This window comes from Pleurodeles waltl, chromosome 5, assembly GCF_031143425.1.
Source record: "Pleurodeles waltl isolate 20211129_DDA chromosome 5, aPleWal1.hap1.20221129, whole genome shotgun sequence".
Classification (NCBI taxonomy): Eukaryota; Metazoa; Chordata; class Amphibia; order Caudata; family Salamandridae; genus Pleurodeles; species Pleurodeles waltl.
The window spans coordinates 772647958-772662678 of NC_090444.1; the positions used below are offsets into that span (position 1 = coordinate 772647958).

Sequence of the window (14721 nt, forward strand, 5' to 3'; positions counted from 1 at the left end):
CTAAGCAAAACCTTAGACATTGTAAGTGCAGGGTAGCCATAAGAGTATATGGTCTGGGAGTCTGTCATGCACGAACTCCACAGCACCATAATGGCTATACTGAAAACTGGGAAGTTTGGTATCATACTTCTCAGCACAAAAAATGCACACTGATGGCAGTGTACATTTTATTGTAACATACACCCCAGAGGGCACCTTAGAGGTGCCCCCTGAAACCTTAACCGACTACCCGTGTAGGCTGACTGGTTTTAGCAGCCTGCCACACACCAGACATGTTGCTGGCCACATGGGGAGAGTGCCTGTGTCACTCTGTGTCTAGTAACAAAGCCTGTACTGGGTGGAGATGCTTATCACCTACCCCTGCAGGAACTTTAACACTTGGCGGTGAGCCTCAAAGGCTCACCCCCTTTGTTACAGCACCCCAGGGTACTCCAGCTAGTGGAGTTGCCCGCCCCCTCCGGCCACGGCCCCACTTTTGGCGGCAAGGCCAGAGGAGATAATGAGAAAAACAAGGAGGAGTCACTGGCCAGTCAGGACAGCCCCTAAGGCTTCCTGAGCTGAGGTGACTAACTTTTAGAAATCCTCCATCTTGCAGATGGAGGATTCCCCCAATAGGATTAGGGATGTGCCCCCCTCCCCTCAGGGAGGAGGCACAAAGAGGGTGTAGCCACCCTCAGGGCTAGTAGCCATTGGCTACTAACCCCCCAGACCTAAACACACCCCTAAATTCAGTATTTAGGGTCTCCCCAGAACCTAGGAACTCAGATTCCTGCAACCTAAGAAGAAGAGGACTGCTGAACTGAAAAACCCTGCAGAGAAGACGGAGACACTAACTGCTTTGGACCCAGCCCTACTGGCCTGTCTCCCCACTTCTAAAGACACTGCTCCAGCTACGCTTTCCACAGGGACCAGCGACCTCTGAAGCCTCAGAGGACTGCCCTGCATCTAGAAGGACCAAGAACTCCCGAGGACAGCGGCTCTGTTCACCAAAGACTGCAACTTTGCAACAAAGAAGCAACTTTGAAACCACACGCGTTTCCCGCCGGAAGCGTGAGACTTGGCACTCTGCACCCGACACCCCCGGCTTGACTTGTGGAGAACAATCACTTCAGGGAGGACTCCCCGGCGACTGCGAGTAGCCAGAGTTGACCCCCCTGAGTCCCCACAGCGACACCTGCAGAGGGAATCCTGAGGCTCCCCCTGACCGCGACTGCCTGCTTCTAAGAACCCGACACCTGGTAGGGACACTGCACCCGTAGCCCCCAGGACCTGAAGGATCCGACCTCCAGTGGGGTTGCTCTGAACCCCCAACGGTGGGCTATCTTGGACCCAAACTTGAACCCCGTAGGTGGTTTACTTACCTGCAAAAACTAACAAACTCTTACTCCCCCCAGGAACTGTTGAAAATTGCACTGTCTAGTTTTAAAATAGCTATATGTCATTTATGTGAAAACTGTATATGCTATTTTGCTAATTCAAAGTTCCTAAAGTACCTACCTGCAATACCTTTCATTCGAAGTATTACATGTAAATCTTGAACCTGTGGTTCTTAAAATAAACTAAAAAAATATATTTTTCTATACAAAAACCTATTGGCCTGGAATTGTCTCCGAGTGTGTGTTCCTCATTTATAGCCTGTGTGTGTACAACAAATGCTTAACACTACTCCTTTGATAAGCCTACTGCTCGACCACACTACCACAAAACAGAGCATTAGAATTCTCTCTTTTTGCCACTATCTTACCCCTAAGGGGAACCCTTGGACTCTGTGCATACTATTCCTTACTTTGAAATAGTGCATACAGAGCCAACTTCCTACAGACCTGTTCAAAGGAACTGCAACAAATGAATGGGTGTACTGAATGGCCTGTTAATTCTTTATATGCTTCCCTGGAGTACTCTAAGAGATCCCAACACTGCATTGCACATTTCCATACAGTTTTCTGAACAATGCGTACCAATACCAACCAGTGCAAACTATTTCAGAAGACTGAATATTGGTCTTCAAAAGAGGTTCCCACTCATCACATGTTTAAAAGTGACAACTCCACATCGTAACCACAATTCAAATATATATTCACAAACAATACATATGGCAGACTTTTGAATTGTTTCCACATGGAACACATCTAATACACCTAAAGAGGCAATACTCTACATGTTATAGAGCCTAATGTCCTGTTTACAATAGACAGACAACTCTATACCCAGAGAGTGAAAGCTTAATCAATGCTGTCCCTTGAAATTTGATTTTTAACTTTATTACCAGTCAGACTGTATGTAAACACTATAGAACAATAAATCATAATACAGTTTATTCATGGCCTTACAATGCCATGTCTGTCATTAGACAAAGTATTATGACAGCGCAAGACTCACTTTCTAGCAACGGTTGTGACTCTGATGCGCCTCTGGGTACTAGAATGCTGGTACTGTGTGACAAACTGAACAGCCCCTCTTCCACCTTGAGGGATAGGTGCGTTATGCTGAAAAACAAAGAAAAAGTTCATATTTTCTTGAAAGATCTACAATGGTGTACTGGGTAGATTGTGTACGTTATGGACCAAATGTGATGGAGAGACAGAATCCTTCTCCGTATTGTGAGTTGTTAGATGGGGGGGGGGGGGGGGGGGGGGGGGGGGGGGTTCTTAACTGCTGACATCTGGTGGTAAAGGCAAGTTTTGGGACACAATTAGGAGTTGGCTTAAGTGATTCAGTTGGCATCATGGCAGAACTACCTGTGATCTGTTAACTTCAATCTTAAAGGAACAAGCAAAACCAACATAAGGCTGTTCCAGCAATCTTACCTGTTTCTCCAGTAGCTCGTACTGGATTTAGTGATCATAGAGACCTTCAACAGAATCAGGATTTTCAGAAGACCTGCATCCAGTGGTCAGTATGTCACCAATATCAGCCAGTGCAGTTTTGATGCACCCGAGCGGCCTAAGGCCAAACTGATGATGATGGAAGTTAATCTTTGACAAAGCAAACCTCAAAGGGAGGCTTGTGGATGAAGCCACCTTTAAATCGTGCAATGGAAAGTGGTCTTATAAAGGCCGGTATTGTGTGTACTGTAAGGAGTCAGCTTCTTCAACTTCACACTTATACTGGCATGCGTTAAAGCACTAGGGACTTTGCAGAGATGCAATGAGGCAGCATGAAGCGAAACAGACAAAGTGAAAATCCTAGTGCTGATCCACTTTTAGTTCAAACGTCCCATTGTATGGTTTTGGTGTCACCTTTTAATAATGTTACAATTCAGTATAAATTAAAGAGCAAAGTGAACTACATCACACAGCTTTCCTATGCTTGGTCCCATTTCACACAAAAGAATGTTAACCATGAGAAACTACTGCTGTTAGGAAAGCCAATTAATCAATGTCCCATCTGCCCCATACAACCCTCCTGGCCCTTAATCACATCCAACGTATGCCGTCCACTAGGATAATGAAGGGTCTCTCACCAGGAAACTGTCAACCATGTGCTATGAAAGGTCATTTGTTTTTCAATGTGGTTATTTATGAACTTTAATAAAAAATAATAAAAAACAAGCATTTACAATGCATCGGTCTCGCGTTTGCTCATGTTAGAGCTGATCGCGTTGTAAACTCCTAACCCGGCTTTTCACCTATTGGGCAAAAGTGCATTCATGTACATAACCCGAAAAAGTGAAATCAAGTACCTAAAGCGCTCGACTTCTGCCAAGTGAGATCGGGCTCGTAAATTAGAGAAAAAAAAGTCCACGAGCCCGATGGAAAACAGCGAGCCTCGCATGTTTTCTGTACTTGGTCGCTGCGCTGTAGGAGGGCTAGCCACTGGAAAAGGCATGACATATGCATGCCCTCGACTAATGAAAGCAAGCAGATGGTATTAGGGAAGCCCACCAACCAATAAAAAACACTGATGTGAAGTTGACAGTGCTCCGAGCTCTTTTATAAATACAAAAGAGTCTCCCTGCGAAACGCATGCACGAGCGCATGCAACGCAGGCTCGACCCTAAAAAGACTAGTTTTGAGAAGAACTGGAGAAACTTGCCACAAATCTTCGGAAGTGTATGAAGGTTGTCTTCGCATTGGTCAGTATGCCCACTCATTCACATTTTTCAGTACCTCAGGGCTACTCTACAAGTATTATCATGCTGAAGTTTATCAGACCATGGTTCCTCAAACTCTAATATCCAATATATGCAGAAACACTCACTGATAGGTCTAGTGATTGCCAAAGATTGTACACAGTGTAGGCAGGATTTAGGCTGATTCTGCTAGGCAAAAAAAATTAAAAATACCCTGATTCCAGTTCTGATGCTAATGTTTCAAAACTGACCCAATTAATTAATTACCCTTAAGTATAATTTACAAGAAAAGAAAGCCTTTATGGGTGTCCAGAGTACACAGGAGACAGACAGCCCAGAAATGAAAACAAGCATTTGTAATGCAATACGTCTTGCATTTGCTTGAGTTAGAGCTATTGGCGTAAATGCATAACTGGACTTTTCTTGCCACATAAGCTGGTCATTCTGCTGCATAATTTGGCCCTCTCTGCCACATAATACCAGTGGCCCTGCATATAACTAACACACTTCTATTTACCTTCTTCCTCTATCTTCAGCAAAAAATTAAAATATTGCCATAATTTATTATATTTTTTATATTATTATTTTGGGTCCCCCCTCAATCTAGTGTGGGGACCCATAGATAACCTAGACAGAAAGAGCACATCGTGCAGAGAGTTATGGGCAAAAATATTTGTAAAAGAAATGTCGCACAAAGCATTGTGGGGCGAGTTTCCAAGTGCAGGGAATATTGTAGTATCTTGAAAGTAATGCTCAGAACAGCCACTAGAGGGCCCCATTACAAAAATAACAGTTGTAAGAAACATGGTCATGTAACCATTTAGTAAACCCCTAAAGGGAACATCCACACAAAAAAGACTCACAGAACTTAATGCAATGTAACCATATATTTAGCCTCTAGAGGGAGTAGTGCATTACACATTTTCAGGCCTAGCAGGCGCACTAGAATAATATTACAAATAAGGCCCTAAAACACAAACTAAACCCAGCTGTAAAACAAAAGTTCCAGCCATGAGAACTTAAAAAGACATTGACTGAGGCAGGGGGTGTATTTTGCACCTAACCCCAACCGCCCCACCAACCTAGTGTGGGGACCCAGAGATGTGCAATGTGGTGAAAATTTTGATGGTGGTCCCATTGTCCTAGGACCACCACATGGTGATTTATGGGCAAAAATGTTTTGTAAAAAGAATGCCTTGAAATTTATTATGGGGTAACTTATCAAGTGCAGCAAATATTCTAGTATCTTGATTGCAATGACCAGAACAGCCCCAAGAGGACACCATAATGAAAAAAGAATTTGTAAGAAACAGTCATGTAACCATATAGCCAGCCCCTAGAGGGCAGAACAACATGAAAACAGGATGGCAGAAAGTAATGCAGTGTAACCCACATATGAAACTTTTAGAGGGCATAGTGCTGGACATATTTTCAGGCATGGCAGGCCTACTGCAATACTATTATAAACAAGGCCCTTAAAATACAAACTACTCTCAGCTGTAAAACAAATGTTCCAGCCATAAGAGAGCTTAAAAAGACATTGAATGGTGAGATATACATAACCACAAACAAATACACACGTTAAACAACTCATTAGAATGAGACCTTAAGACACTGGCGATTCACAGACCTGGTGAACGAGGGACAGCACCCAGTGCTTAATTTGATCTGGTGGTTGCCAGTGGGCAGACATTTTCTGCAAACAAGAGAGGGAACAACACACAAAGGGGAAAGACGAAGGAAGTGAAAGATGGAAAACTCACAAAGGAAGAAAGCAGAAACCCACAAAAGAGAGCTAAAGGGGCACAGAGTGCCTGGCACTGGATTAAAGAGGCCAGGGTGAATTCAAGAGTACGCAACCTTGCTATTCGGAGCACTGACATTTAAAAGTGCCAGAGTGTAATTATGTTGTATGGTATAGATTTATGTGAAGTGGCTTGGATTGGACCTATGTGTAATGATGTTGAATTATATTGTGCGGGTTGCAATTATGTGGTGTGGAATTATGTGGGTTTGAGTGGAATTGTGTGGCATGGAACTGTTTGGCTTTGAATTGTGTGCGCTTGAATTGTGTGGCGTTGAGTGGAGCTATGTGGATTGGAATTATGTGGAAAGGAATTATGTGGTATTATGTGTAGTGGAATTTTGTTGAGTGGGATTGTGTGTCATGGAGTGTAATTATGTGGAGTGGAATGTGTTGTGAAATGGAATGAAGACGATTTATGTGGCAAGGCATTAAATTATATAGCATGATGCGGAATTGTGTGGTGTGTATTGGATGTATGAGCTGTGTGTTGGAGTGGAATTATGTGGTTTGGTGTGGAATTGTGTAGACTGGAATTGTGTGGACTGGAATTATGTCAAATGGTGTGGAATTTTGTGGCATTGCATTGAGTGATGTTGTGTTTGACAAGGGACAGTAAAGAAAGTCAAAATGAGTGAAATGTAGGCGGGGATAGTAATTCTACCAGTTATATATTAGAATCTGCTATTACTGAATGGCCAGTAAAGCAGCATATAAATCCATTGTAAAAACAATGCTATAGGTGCAAGTGTGCGTTTAATACTAAAATCAATCTGAGTTTAGGAATAAAAACAAAAACAAAATGGAGCACGACCTGTGCACAGAGTGCCAGCTAGCAACAAAGCACAATAAATATAATTTGAAACATACGGATGCAGAATCAACCATATTAAATGTATGTAGTGTAGCGTTTTGCTAAATTTGCAACAATTGGTGCTGTAAAAGGTCGACAGACCATCAGAAATCACAAGCCCTTGAGGGCAGACGAGATGACTGCACTACCTCCAGGTGTGTAAACATCTGAAGAGAAATTGAAAAATAAGACTGGAAAAGCATTTTATTTTAACTGAATGAAAAGTCTTGCAAGCATTCTTGCCTCGCATTTCAACGAGCAGAGCAACCTGAGACGCTTTTTAGCCCCAATAAAGGAGATACGCAACACCCTGTGTGCGATGTCATGAGTGCTGGCAGGGAGGGGCCACGGAGAGAGAGAGACTCGTGATGCAATGCAAGACTAAGCAAGATTCAGATCATTGCTTCTAGGTTTAGCTACATTCTACCAGAAAGGGCATATAGTGGCTTTTGTGAGCAGTTGGCTAAATGGCTGGGTGTTGCTTTTGTAAAATAAGCTTATTTTAGGAGCCAGAGAAAAAACGAGGACAGCATTGGAATAAAGCCAAAACAAATGTCAGCAACATGAAAGGAGATCGGAGGAACGGAATGCTGTAAGCTGCCTGCATTTTATACCAGCCTAAAACACCCACAGTGAAAGGGGAGCGCCAAAGAAATAACAAAAAGTCCATCAGAGCAAAAGATAAAGAAATCAACAGATAAAGAAACCAAAGTGGAATAATACAGTAGTTGTAGAAAAAGGAGGGAGAAAACCGCCGAACTGACCACTAGCGAGCAAGAATTGTTAAAGGCCATTTCAATCACTTTAAGCCATAAGACGTATACTAAAAGTATACACGAGGTTGAATGCTTAGGCTCGACCTAATAGGGAAAAAAAATTGCGCTTACCTGGTTCACTACTTCAAAATATATGCCAAGCGTAGAGCTGGGATCTAAGCTACATATTTTCCACTGACAGGTGCTTCCAGTGCCTAGCTCCTAATGGGAAAAAATATTGTGTTTTACATGTCTTTAGTTGACCCTTCTATATTCTTACCCATTACACCTTCTTATAATAATCTAACAGACAAGGCCTAAAAAGAGAATATACACACTTCATTTGTGCATCCAAAAACGGAAAAAAGTGGTAATTAAATTATAAAAAGAACAAATGCACATTTGAGATTGGAATGTTTTACACTCACGCTAGCACTAGTTTTGTTACTGAACAGTGAAACATAATGCCAAACACAATGTAATCAGTCCAACAAATCGATTAAAATATAATTGACCGATCTAAACCACTACAAACCTTGGGTTATAAATATAAGAATATTGGAGAAATGGTGGTTTTCAAAAAGTAGTAAGAATCCCTCCAAGAGCGAAAAAGGAGCATAGGTCTACAGTAGAATGGGCCAAGAGTACTGAATGGCAATCCCAAACTAAGTATATGTATCTTCATCTTAGTTACATTTTGAGGTCTTTTCCAAGACAAGCACTGGCAAAGCAAACAGACTGGACATTCAAATTCAAGCATTTACAAGAAGTCATTAAACACCTACTATAGTGTAAAACATTTTAATAAATGGATTGCTTTGTGCACACAACGTAAACTAATTACTTTGTGCACACAATGCATGGAAAAGAAGAATAAAATGCCTGATGATAAATCACACACCAGATCTAAAGAAGCAGATCTCTCAAGAAGTAAAATAACATTCCAATGGCAAAGAGATCACCCCCTTCATTTCTGGTGCAGTCTAAAGAAGCACACTCGCAAACAGCAGAAAACCTTGATGTTTACCAGTGTTGCTTTTAGGATTTACTTTTTCCCCCTGTGGGTGCGTGGAATGATTTGACAGTTGATTGATCTGCTCAATCTCCAGGAAGAGGAGAGGTCACCAAACCCCATTAGTAATCAGCAAACACCACACTCTGGTGTGCATTATTTTGAGAACCAGAAGATCAGGGACTCCTTGTTTACAAGGAGTATTAAGTTCCAATCCTTCGCATCCAGGAATGTGCTCAGTTATGTTTCAGGTTTCTTCATGCAGGGCTCCCAGTCAAGAAAACGAAATAAATAATATGTCACAGGATTTCCTAGTAAAGAACTGCTGCTAAGGGAACTTGTCTTCTTTTTTGACATTTACAATTCAGTACGATAAATAAGCATGTTACTGGAAGAGCACCAAAATTCATTCAAAACAAGCAGAGTTTTTTGTAACCACATCAATTATTTTATAAAGGTCTCTCTGTCTTAACAAAGTCTTACAAAGAAGCGTTTCAGTGTTAGGATGCTCAAAAGAGGTCAAGCAATATGCATTCAGCACCTTAGATCTCAAAGGTACAAAACCTAACACATGATCCATGCTCCAGGGTCGGAACTGAATTCTGGGCATGTTCTGTGCCACTAACCAAGCAAAGGTACTGAGGCTTATGTACATGTTATCCAAATTAAACAATAACTAGGCTGCTCTTGGGACCTCCATATGCCTAGCAAAGTTTAACAATACTCTAAATCTCAAACTACCAATGAAACTGGTGTGCTAGAAAGTCTTACATTTTCAGATACACATGGGCCTTTGACATTTAGTGATACACATGGTCCGATAGCTCCAGAAATCTTCAGCTCTCTTGAGGTCTGTAACAAAAGACACATTTGAAAATAAGTTTAGTAAATCAAAACACGCTGCACGATTAATGGCCAACTTTTTCAGAAAGGTGTGGGGGCAATGATTTTCTGATAAATGTGAACTCATCACTCTTAGGCAAACATCAATATTTAAAATCTGAGAAGGACAACACAATTTGAAAACTGGTGTGCTCCAATGTAAAATACATGCGTTATTTGTGGACCTGAAACCAATCTATTTTTTGCAGACTTTACCAGATTTTAGAGTACCTCGGACAAGAAGTGCAATATGGCCAGTTAGGATGAGTCAACTGCCTGCTCAAGGCCATCCAAGAGGTTGTTTATTTAACTCTCTATCACTACTAACAAATGCCAGTAAGGAGTCAACTCTAGAGCACTCTAATTTACAATGGTTATAGGTCAGCAGTTAAAAACAAAAACTTTTAATAAACGCTTAAAGCAATTCAACTTCTAACATACAGGTTTTTGTTTTAGAAATGTATTGTAGGACGCTGGCTATCTATGCAATATGCCAAGGTAGGGGCACACTATGCAGATAACACAGATGACGCCTGTTGGTAGATAGGGGCTAAAATTATTAACCCTAAATGCTCTCTTTGTGGTAGTGTGGGTGAGCAGTTTCGACTTATCTGAGGGCAGTGTTAAGCATTTGTTGAACACACACAGTCAATAAATAGGACACTAACTCAAGAAGAAACTCAAGACCAATTTGGAAAAGAAAAAAGAAAAAAGATTGCAGAGTAACACGGTAATGTATTCCTATGGAGAAAAAAAAAACATGTACTGCATACAAGTTGCTAACAACTTACAAGACTGTCTTCCCTGACTTAAGGTGAGTGGGGGGCCACAGGGGGTTGGTCACGGTCCAAGGTAGCACCAACAGGGCACCTTGATGGCTCTGCGGTGTCCCGGTGCGGAGGTGCTTTTCGGCTTCAGGTGCCCCGTTTAAGTCAATGTGTAATGGTCCTGTCGGAAAGAAGGGTAGTTTTGGGAGTGGGGTGGAGTCTCAGATGTCTCGAGTCTCTGGCACTCAGGGACACCGTTGGTTCACTGACACTTGAACTGGGATGATTGTGTACAGTTGTGCTTTGTCTGGCGGGGTTGCGTTGTGTGAGGTCCGCATGGTTCTCGGTTTCCTGCAGAAAGAGGCTGCAGATGGGGACTAGAGCCTAAACCCAAGGTGGGGGAGGCTCAGCTCTTGATGGATCCAAAAGGCAACATTGGTTCACTTGGATTCGGGACGTGGGGCCTGGGTGCAGTAGTGCTTTTTGTGGTCAGGTCCCAATAGTCGGAGACTCGCTCTTTGTATTGGTCACCTGGTGAAGAGGGGAAAAGAGGGCGGCAGGGCCAATCTCGATGCTGGCCTTGTAGATCCTGCTGCTGCAAGGGATCAGATACCCCCAGGTATAGGGGTAGGGAGGTTCCGGGACTTTGATGAAGTGACAGGGCTGACCTCCTAAGTTCCAAAACTCCTTCTTCTGGCTCATTCGGCTACATTACCAACAAGACAGAGTTCCAGACTTTGCAAGCGGTGCCTTCAGATGCAAGGAAACAGCTCTTGTGCTCCAAGGCAGGCCTTTCACGGTTACTGAGATGCTGGACAATCCTCCAAGGGCTTGGGGAGGTTGTCCAGCTCTTTGTAAAATTGGTCCCAGAGACTGTTTAAGTGCAAGAAAGCTGGCAAGGTTTGGTGCCAATCTGTGGTGCAGGTCTTAAGTTCTCACTCTCCTGGTCCTCCTCCTTTCTTCCTCTGTTTCCAATAGTCAAAGTATTGACTTTATCTGTTTTCCTGGTGTTGGGGGGCCATCTAAATACTAACTTTAGTAGTGTTACAGGGAGTGTAAGGTAGTAGCCAATGGGCTACTTACCTCTGGGGTCACCACACTCCCTATACGACCACTTCTTGAGGGTGGGGGCATACCCCTTTTCCAGAATTCCTAATTTCACTACAAACAAGTTGGTGGAATTTCCCTTTTTGTGTTCCCTTCAGGTAGCCCACTAAAGGGTGTGACTAGCCTGACAGTTTAACATACCTCTACACTACCTAATGTTGCGCCTGTCCTGGAGCCAAATGGGCCTCAAGGTGGAGGGTTGCTCCTGTCAGGTCTGGGAGATCCTGGGTTTGCATATCAAAAGCAGCAGGGCCTTTGAAGTCCCTGGCCTTGGTATGCAGATTTACTAGCCATACTGCTGGAGGAGGTGATAACAACTCCTGCCAGAGCATGCATGGTTTCCAATCTCAGAGAGCACAGGTTCTCACCTCCAGGGGTCAGAAACTCATCTGTGATGGCAGGCTTGTCGATACCACTCAGCCAGCCAGCCAGCACACTAGAGGACTTGTAGAGTTTGAGGTGGCACCTATAAGGTGCCTGTAGGGGCATGTCATAATAAATCCAATACTGACATCAATATGGGTTTATTAGGACAAGGTGTGTAAAACCAAACACCATAGGTTTCAGTGAAGCCATTATGTAGCTGGGTAACTTGTTCTGACCAGTGCCCAAGATTGTAAACTGTGACCTGTAAATTACAAAGAGATTGCAGTAATAACCACTTTACTCAACAAATTATCTGTAGAAGTTGTATTATATTCTCGCACTAGCCTCCCAACTGTATTTCTACACTAGTGGCATTCTCCAATACACACCAGATTCCAGGTCTAATCACCGGTTACATTAATAAAACCTTTTTGATCTCTGGTATCTGGGTCTGCGTCCACCCTTCTGTTGTGGGCTCGATATAAAATACTTTTAGGGTGTCAAGATTAGAGTCAGGACTAACCACTACCAAGGAAGGAGGGTTGCACTGCCCAATAACTCAAAATAACTTTAATCAATCTGTACATTTGTAGAGTACTTCTTGTCAACCGTGAGGGTATTCAGGCACATCTCTACAGAGTAGACAGTCACAAGTCTTGAGGATCTAGCAGTTATTGCTTTTCGAAATATCTAGATCTCTTCATTGAACATAAAATTATATTTGCTGAATGCTGGAATCTTGTAACTGGAATTACATGAATTTCATCTTGTGTCAATATTTGGAACAATCATTACAAGACTACATAAATGTCCCTTGTTTACTTGCAAAGCTCCAGTAATGACTTCTGAGAATGTCTACATTGCTATTTTGTTCACCCATACATTTGCAGATGTACATCTACACCTGTAGAAGTGTGACCTGCAACTTGAAAGTGAGAAGTGTCAAATGGCCATAATTAGTGAAAGTAGCATTGTGAGGTATGTAGCTGTTCGAGTCATCACCCACCAAGTATTTGGTTTACACAATACACAGGAGAGCCACTGGGAGGCATCTTTAATTTACCAACAACTTGGGATGATCACTGATGCGATATTGAAGAAATGCAAATGAGTCTCTAAAATCATCCCAGGCCTTTTAAGGCAACAACTATCTGTGGAGATCAATGAAGAATTTACTCTGTCCTTCCTTAAAACAGTTTCAAGCTTGTATTCATAACTGCAGCTTTCATGAAAGTTTTATACACTAGCTTAAGAGATTGTATACTATTCATTTTCATCTCCAGAAAAACTGCTTCCAATCTGCTTTCATTTTAGGGTCTCACCTTCACTTCCAACGTTGCTCCAAATGCCATTCGAAATTCTCCATTAAAATCTTTGCTGAAAACTCTTTGGAATGTTTGCTTAAATAGAGATGTATTGAAAGAGTCCCCCATTACCATGTGGCCTCTAAAACACATTAAAAAGGAAGAAGGCAGTTAGGTTAAGGTTTTAGGAGTCATTGCTGTAGTCCTTTTATTCCAACTTACATCCAAATGACAGCACAAAGCAGTAAGAACCTGTGTCCTTTTCAATTAAAACATGTCTTCCTGCTGTCTCTGCCAACTACAGTTCCCTTTCTAGCCAAGTATTATTAAAACATATGTACAACAGCTCTCTTTGCTCCTCTTTCTAACCTCGGGAACAAAACACTAAACTTACATCACATTTGGGGGCGTGGCTCTAGGAAAGTCCCCTTTTTTGACATGGTCACCCCCACTTTTTACCTGGTATTCGATGCAATTGTGATAGAAAATGCCTGGATTCCTGCTAACCAGGCCCCCAGTGCCAGAACTCTTTCCCTAAAACTATATGTTGTTCCCCTAATGGCAATACCTTTGCCACCCCTGTAAGTCCCTAGTAAATGGCACACCAGGTACATAGGACATGGATACCAAAGAGGGTCCCTAAGGGCTGCAGCATGTATTGTGCCACCCTCAGGGATCCCTCACCTAGATCAGACAGGCTGCGTGTCTTGCTGCAGCTGAAAGTGAAAATACAACATGACACACAGTCTGTGTGCCATGCACACTAATACTGTATGCAATATATGAAGTCACCACTACAGCAAGGCCTTCTAGCCCTAAGGCAGGGTGCATTATATTACATGTGTGGATATATTTACAAGAGCAGATTTACCCCTTGTATGTCTTGATAGATTTTTAGACATCATAAGTGAGCAGGGAACTTCAGCTTGGACCATTAGGCAAAAATAGCTACTGCAATTAAAAGGAACCAGGCATATAGGCTCACAGCAGGATTACAAGCTTTCACTGGCTTAGCTTTCCTGATTGTATATGATTTTATGTATGTTGCTAAAGCTCTTTTTGTATTATTTATGTGACACGTTGAGTTTTTATTTAAATTATTCTAATGATGAAGTGATGGAGCATTGCTTTTAACTGTTGCGTGATGATGAAATAATGTTTTGATCTCTCATGAAACTTGAAACTTAAAGACCAAATTAAGGTCCCACTAAGGCATAATAAAAGAAGAAGTAGGTAACATATGTACAAGGCCCTTCAGAATTAGGCGACTTAAATAAAGAGGGTTGGGCAGGCAGCCGCAAGAAGGCAGACAGGGCAGACCGAGCAGAAAGATAACCATTCAGAGTGCCCAAGGCAGAGCCCTGCTGGGGAAGATTAAGGAAAATATTAGAAGGGTAAGCAGAAAGGGGAATCAACAGACTTTTCTGTACAATATGATACAAATCGCTTCCACCAGCAGGCGTATACTGTTATGGTAGAGGGACGCATAGCTACCAGAATAACAATGCAGACCTCGGGAGGAAGATCGAAAGCTGTTAACTGCCGCTGCTCAATGACCACACATTATGCAGAGAGATGACAGGTTCGGGTGGAGGATCCTCCCCTTCTGCTGCAACAGAAGACCCTCACAAAGGGGCAGTCTGATCGGAGAATCAACACTCATGTTCAGTAGTTAGGGATACTAGTATCTCCATGCCGAGTCCTGGGCCACAAAGATGACTTGGGCCCTGTTGATCCTGATCTTCTTGAGAACTCTGGGCAGGAGTGGTATAAGTGAAAAGACATACAGAAGGCCTGAG

The 14721-nt window shown here is 42.5% G+C and overlaps 1 protein-coding gene across 1 annotated transcript in view; it reads right to left on the bottom strand.

Moving 5' to 3' along the window:
* Positions 1-14721, bottom strand: part of SEC23B (SEC23 homolog B, COPII coat complex component) — a 192100-nt gene that overhangs the window by 113429 nt on the left and 63950 nt on the right. The window contains exons 10-13 of the mRNA XM_069234733.1: positions 12941-13064; positions 9268-9348; positions 7617-7706; positions 2380-2486 (exon numbers count right to left, since the gene is read on the bottom strand). Coding sequence (XP_069090834.1) covers positions 2380-2486; positions 7617-7706; positions 9268-9348; positions 12941-13064 — 402 coding nt within the window. The remainder of the gene's footprint in view (positions 1-2379; positions 2487-7616; positions 7707-9267; positions 9349-12940; positions 13065-14721) is intronic.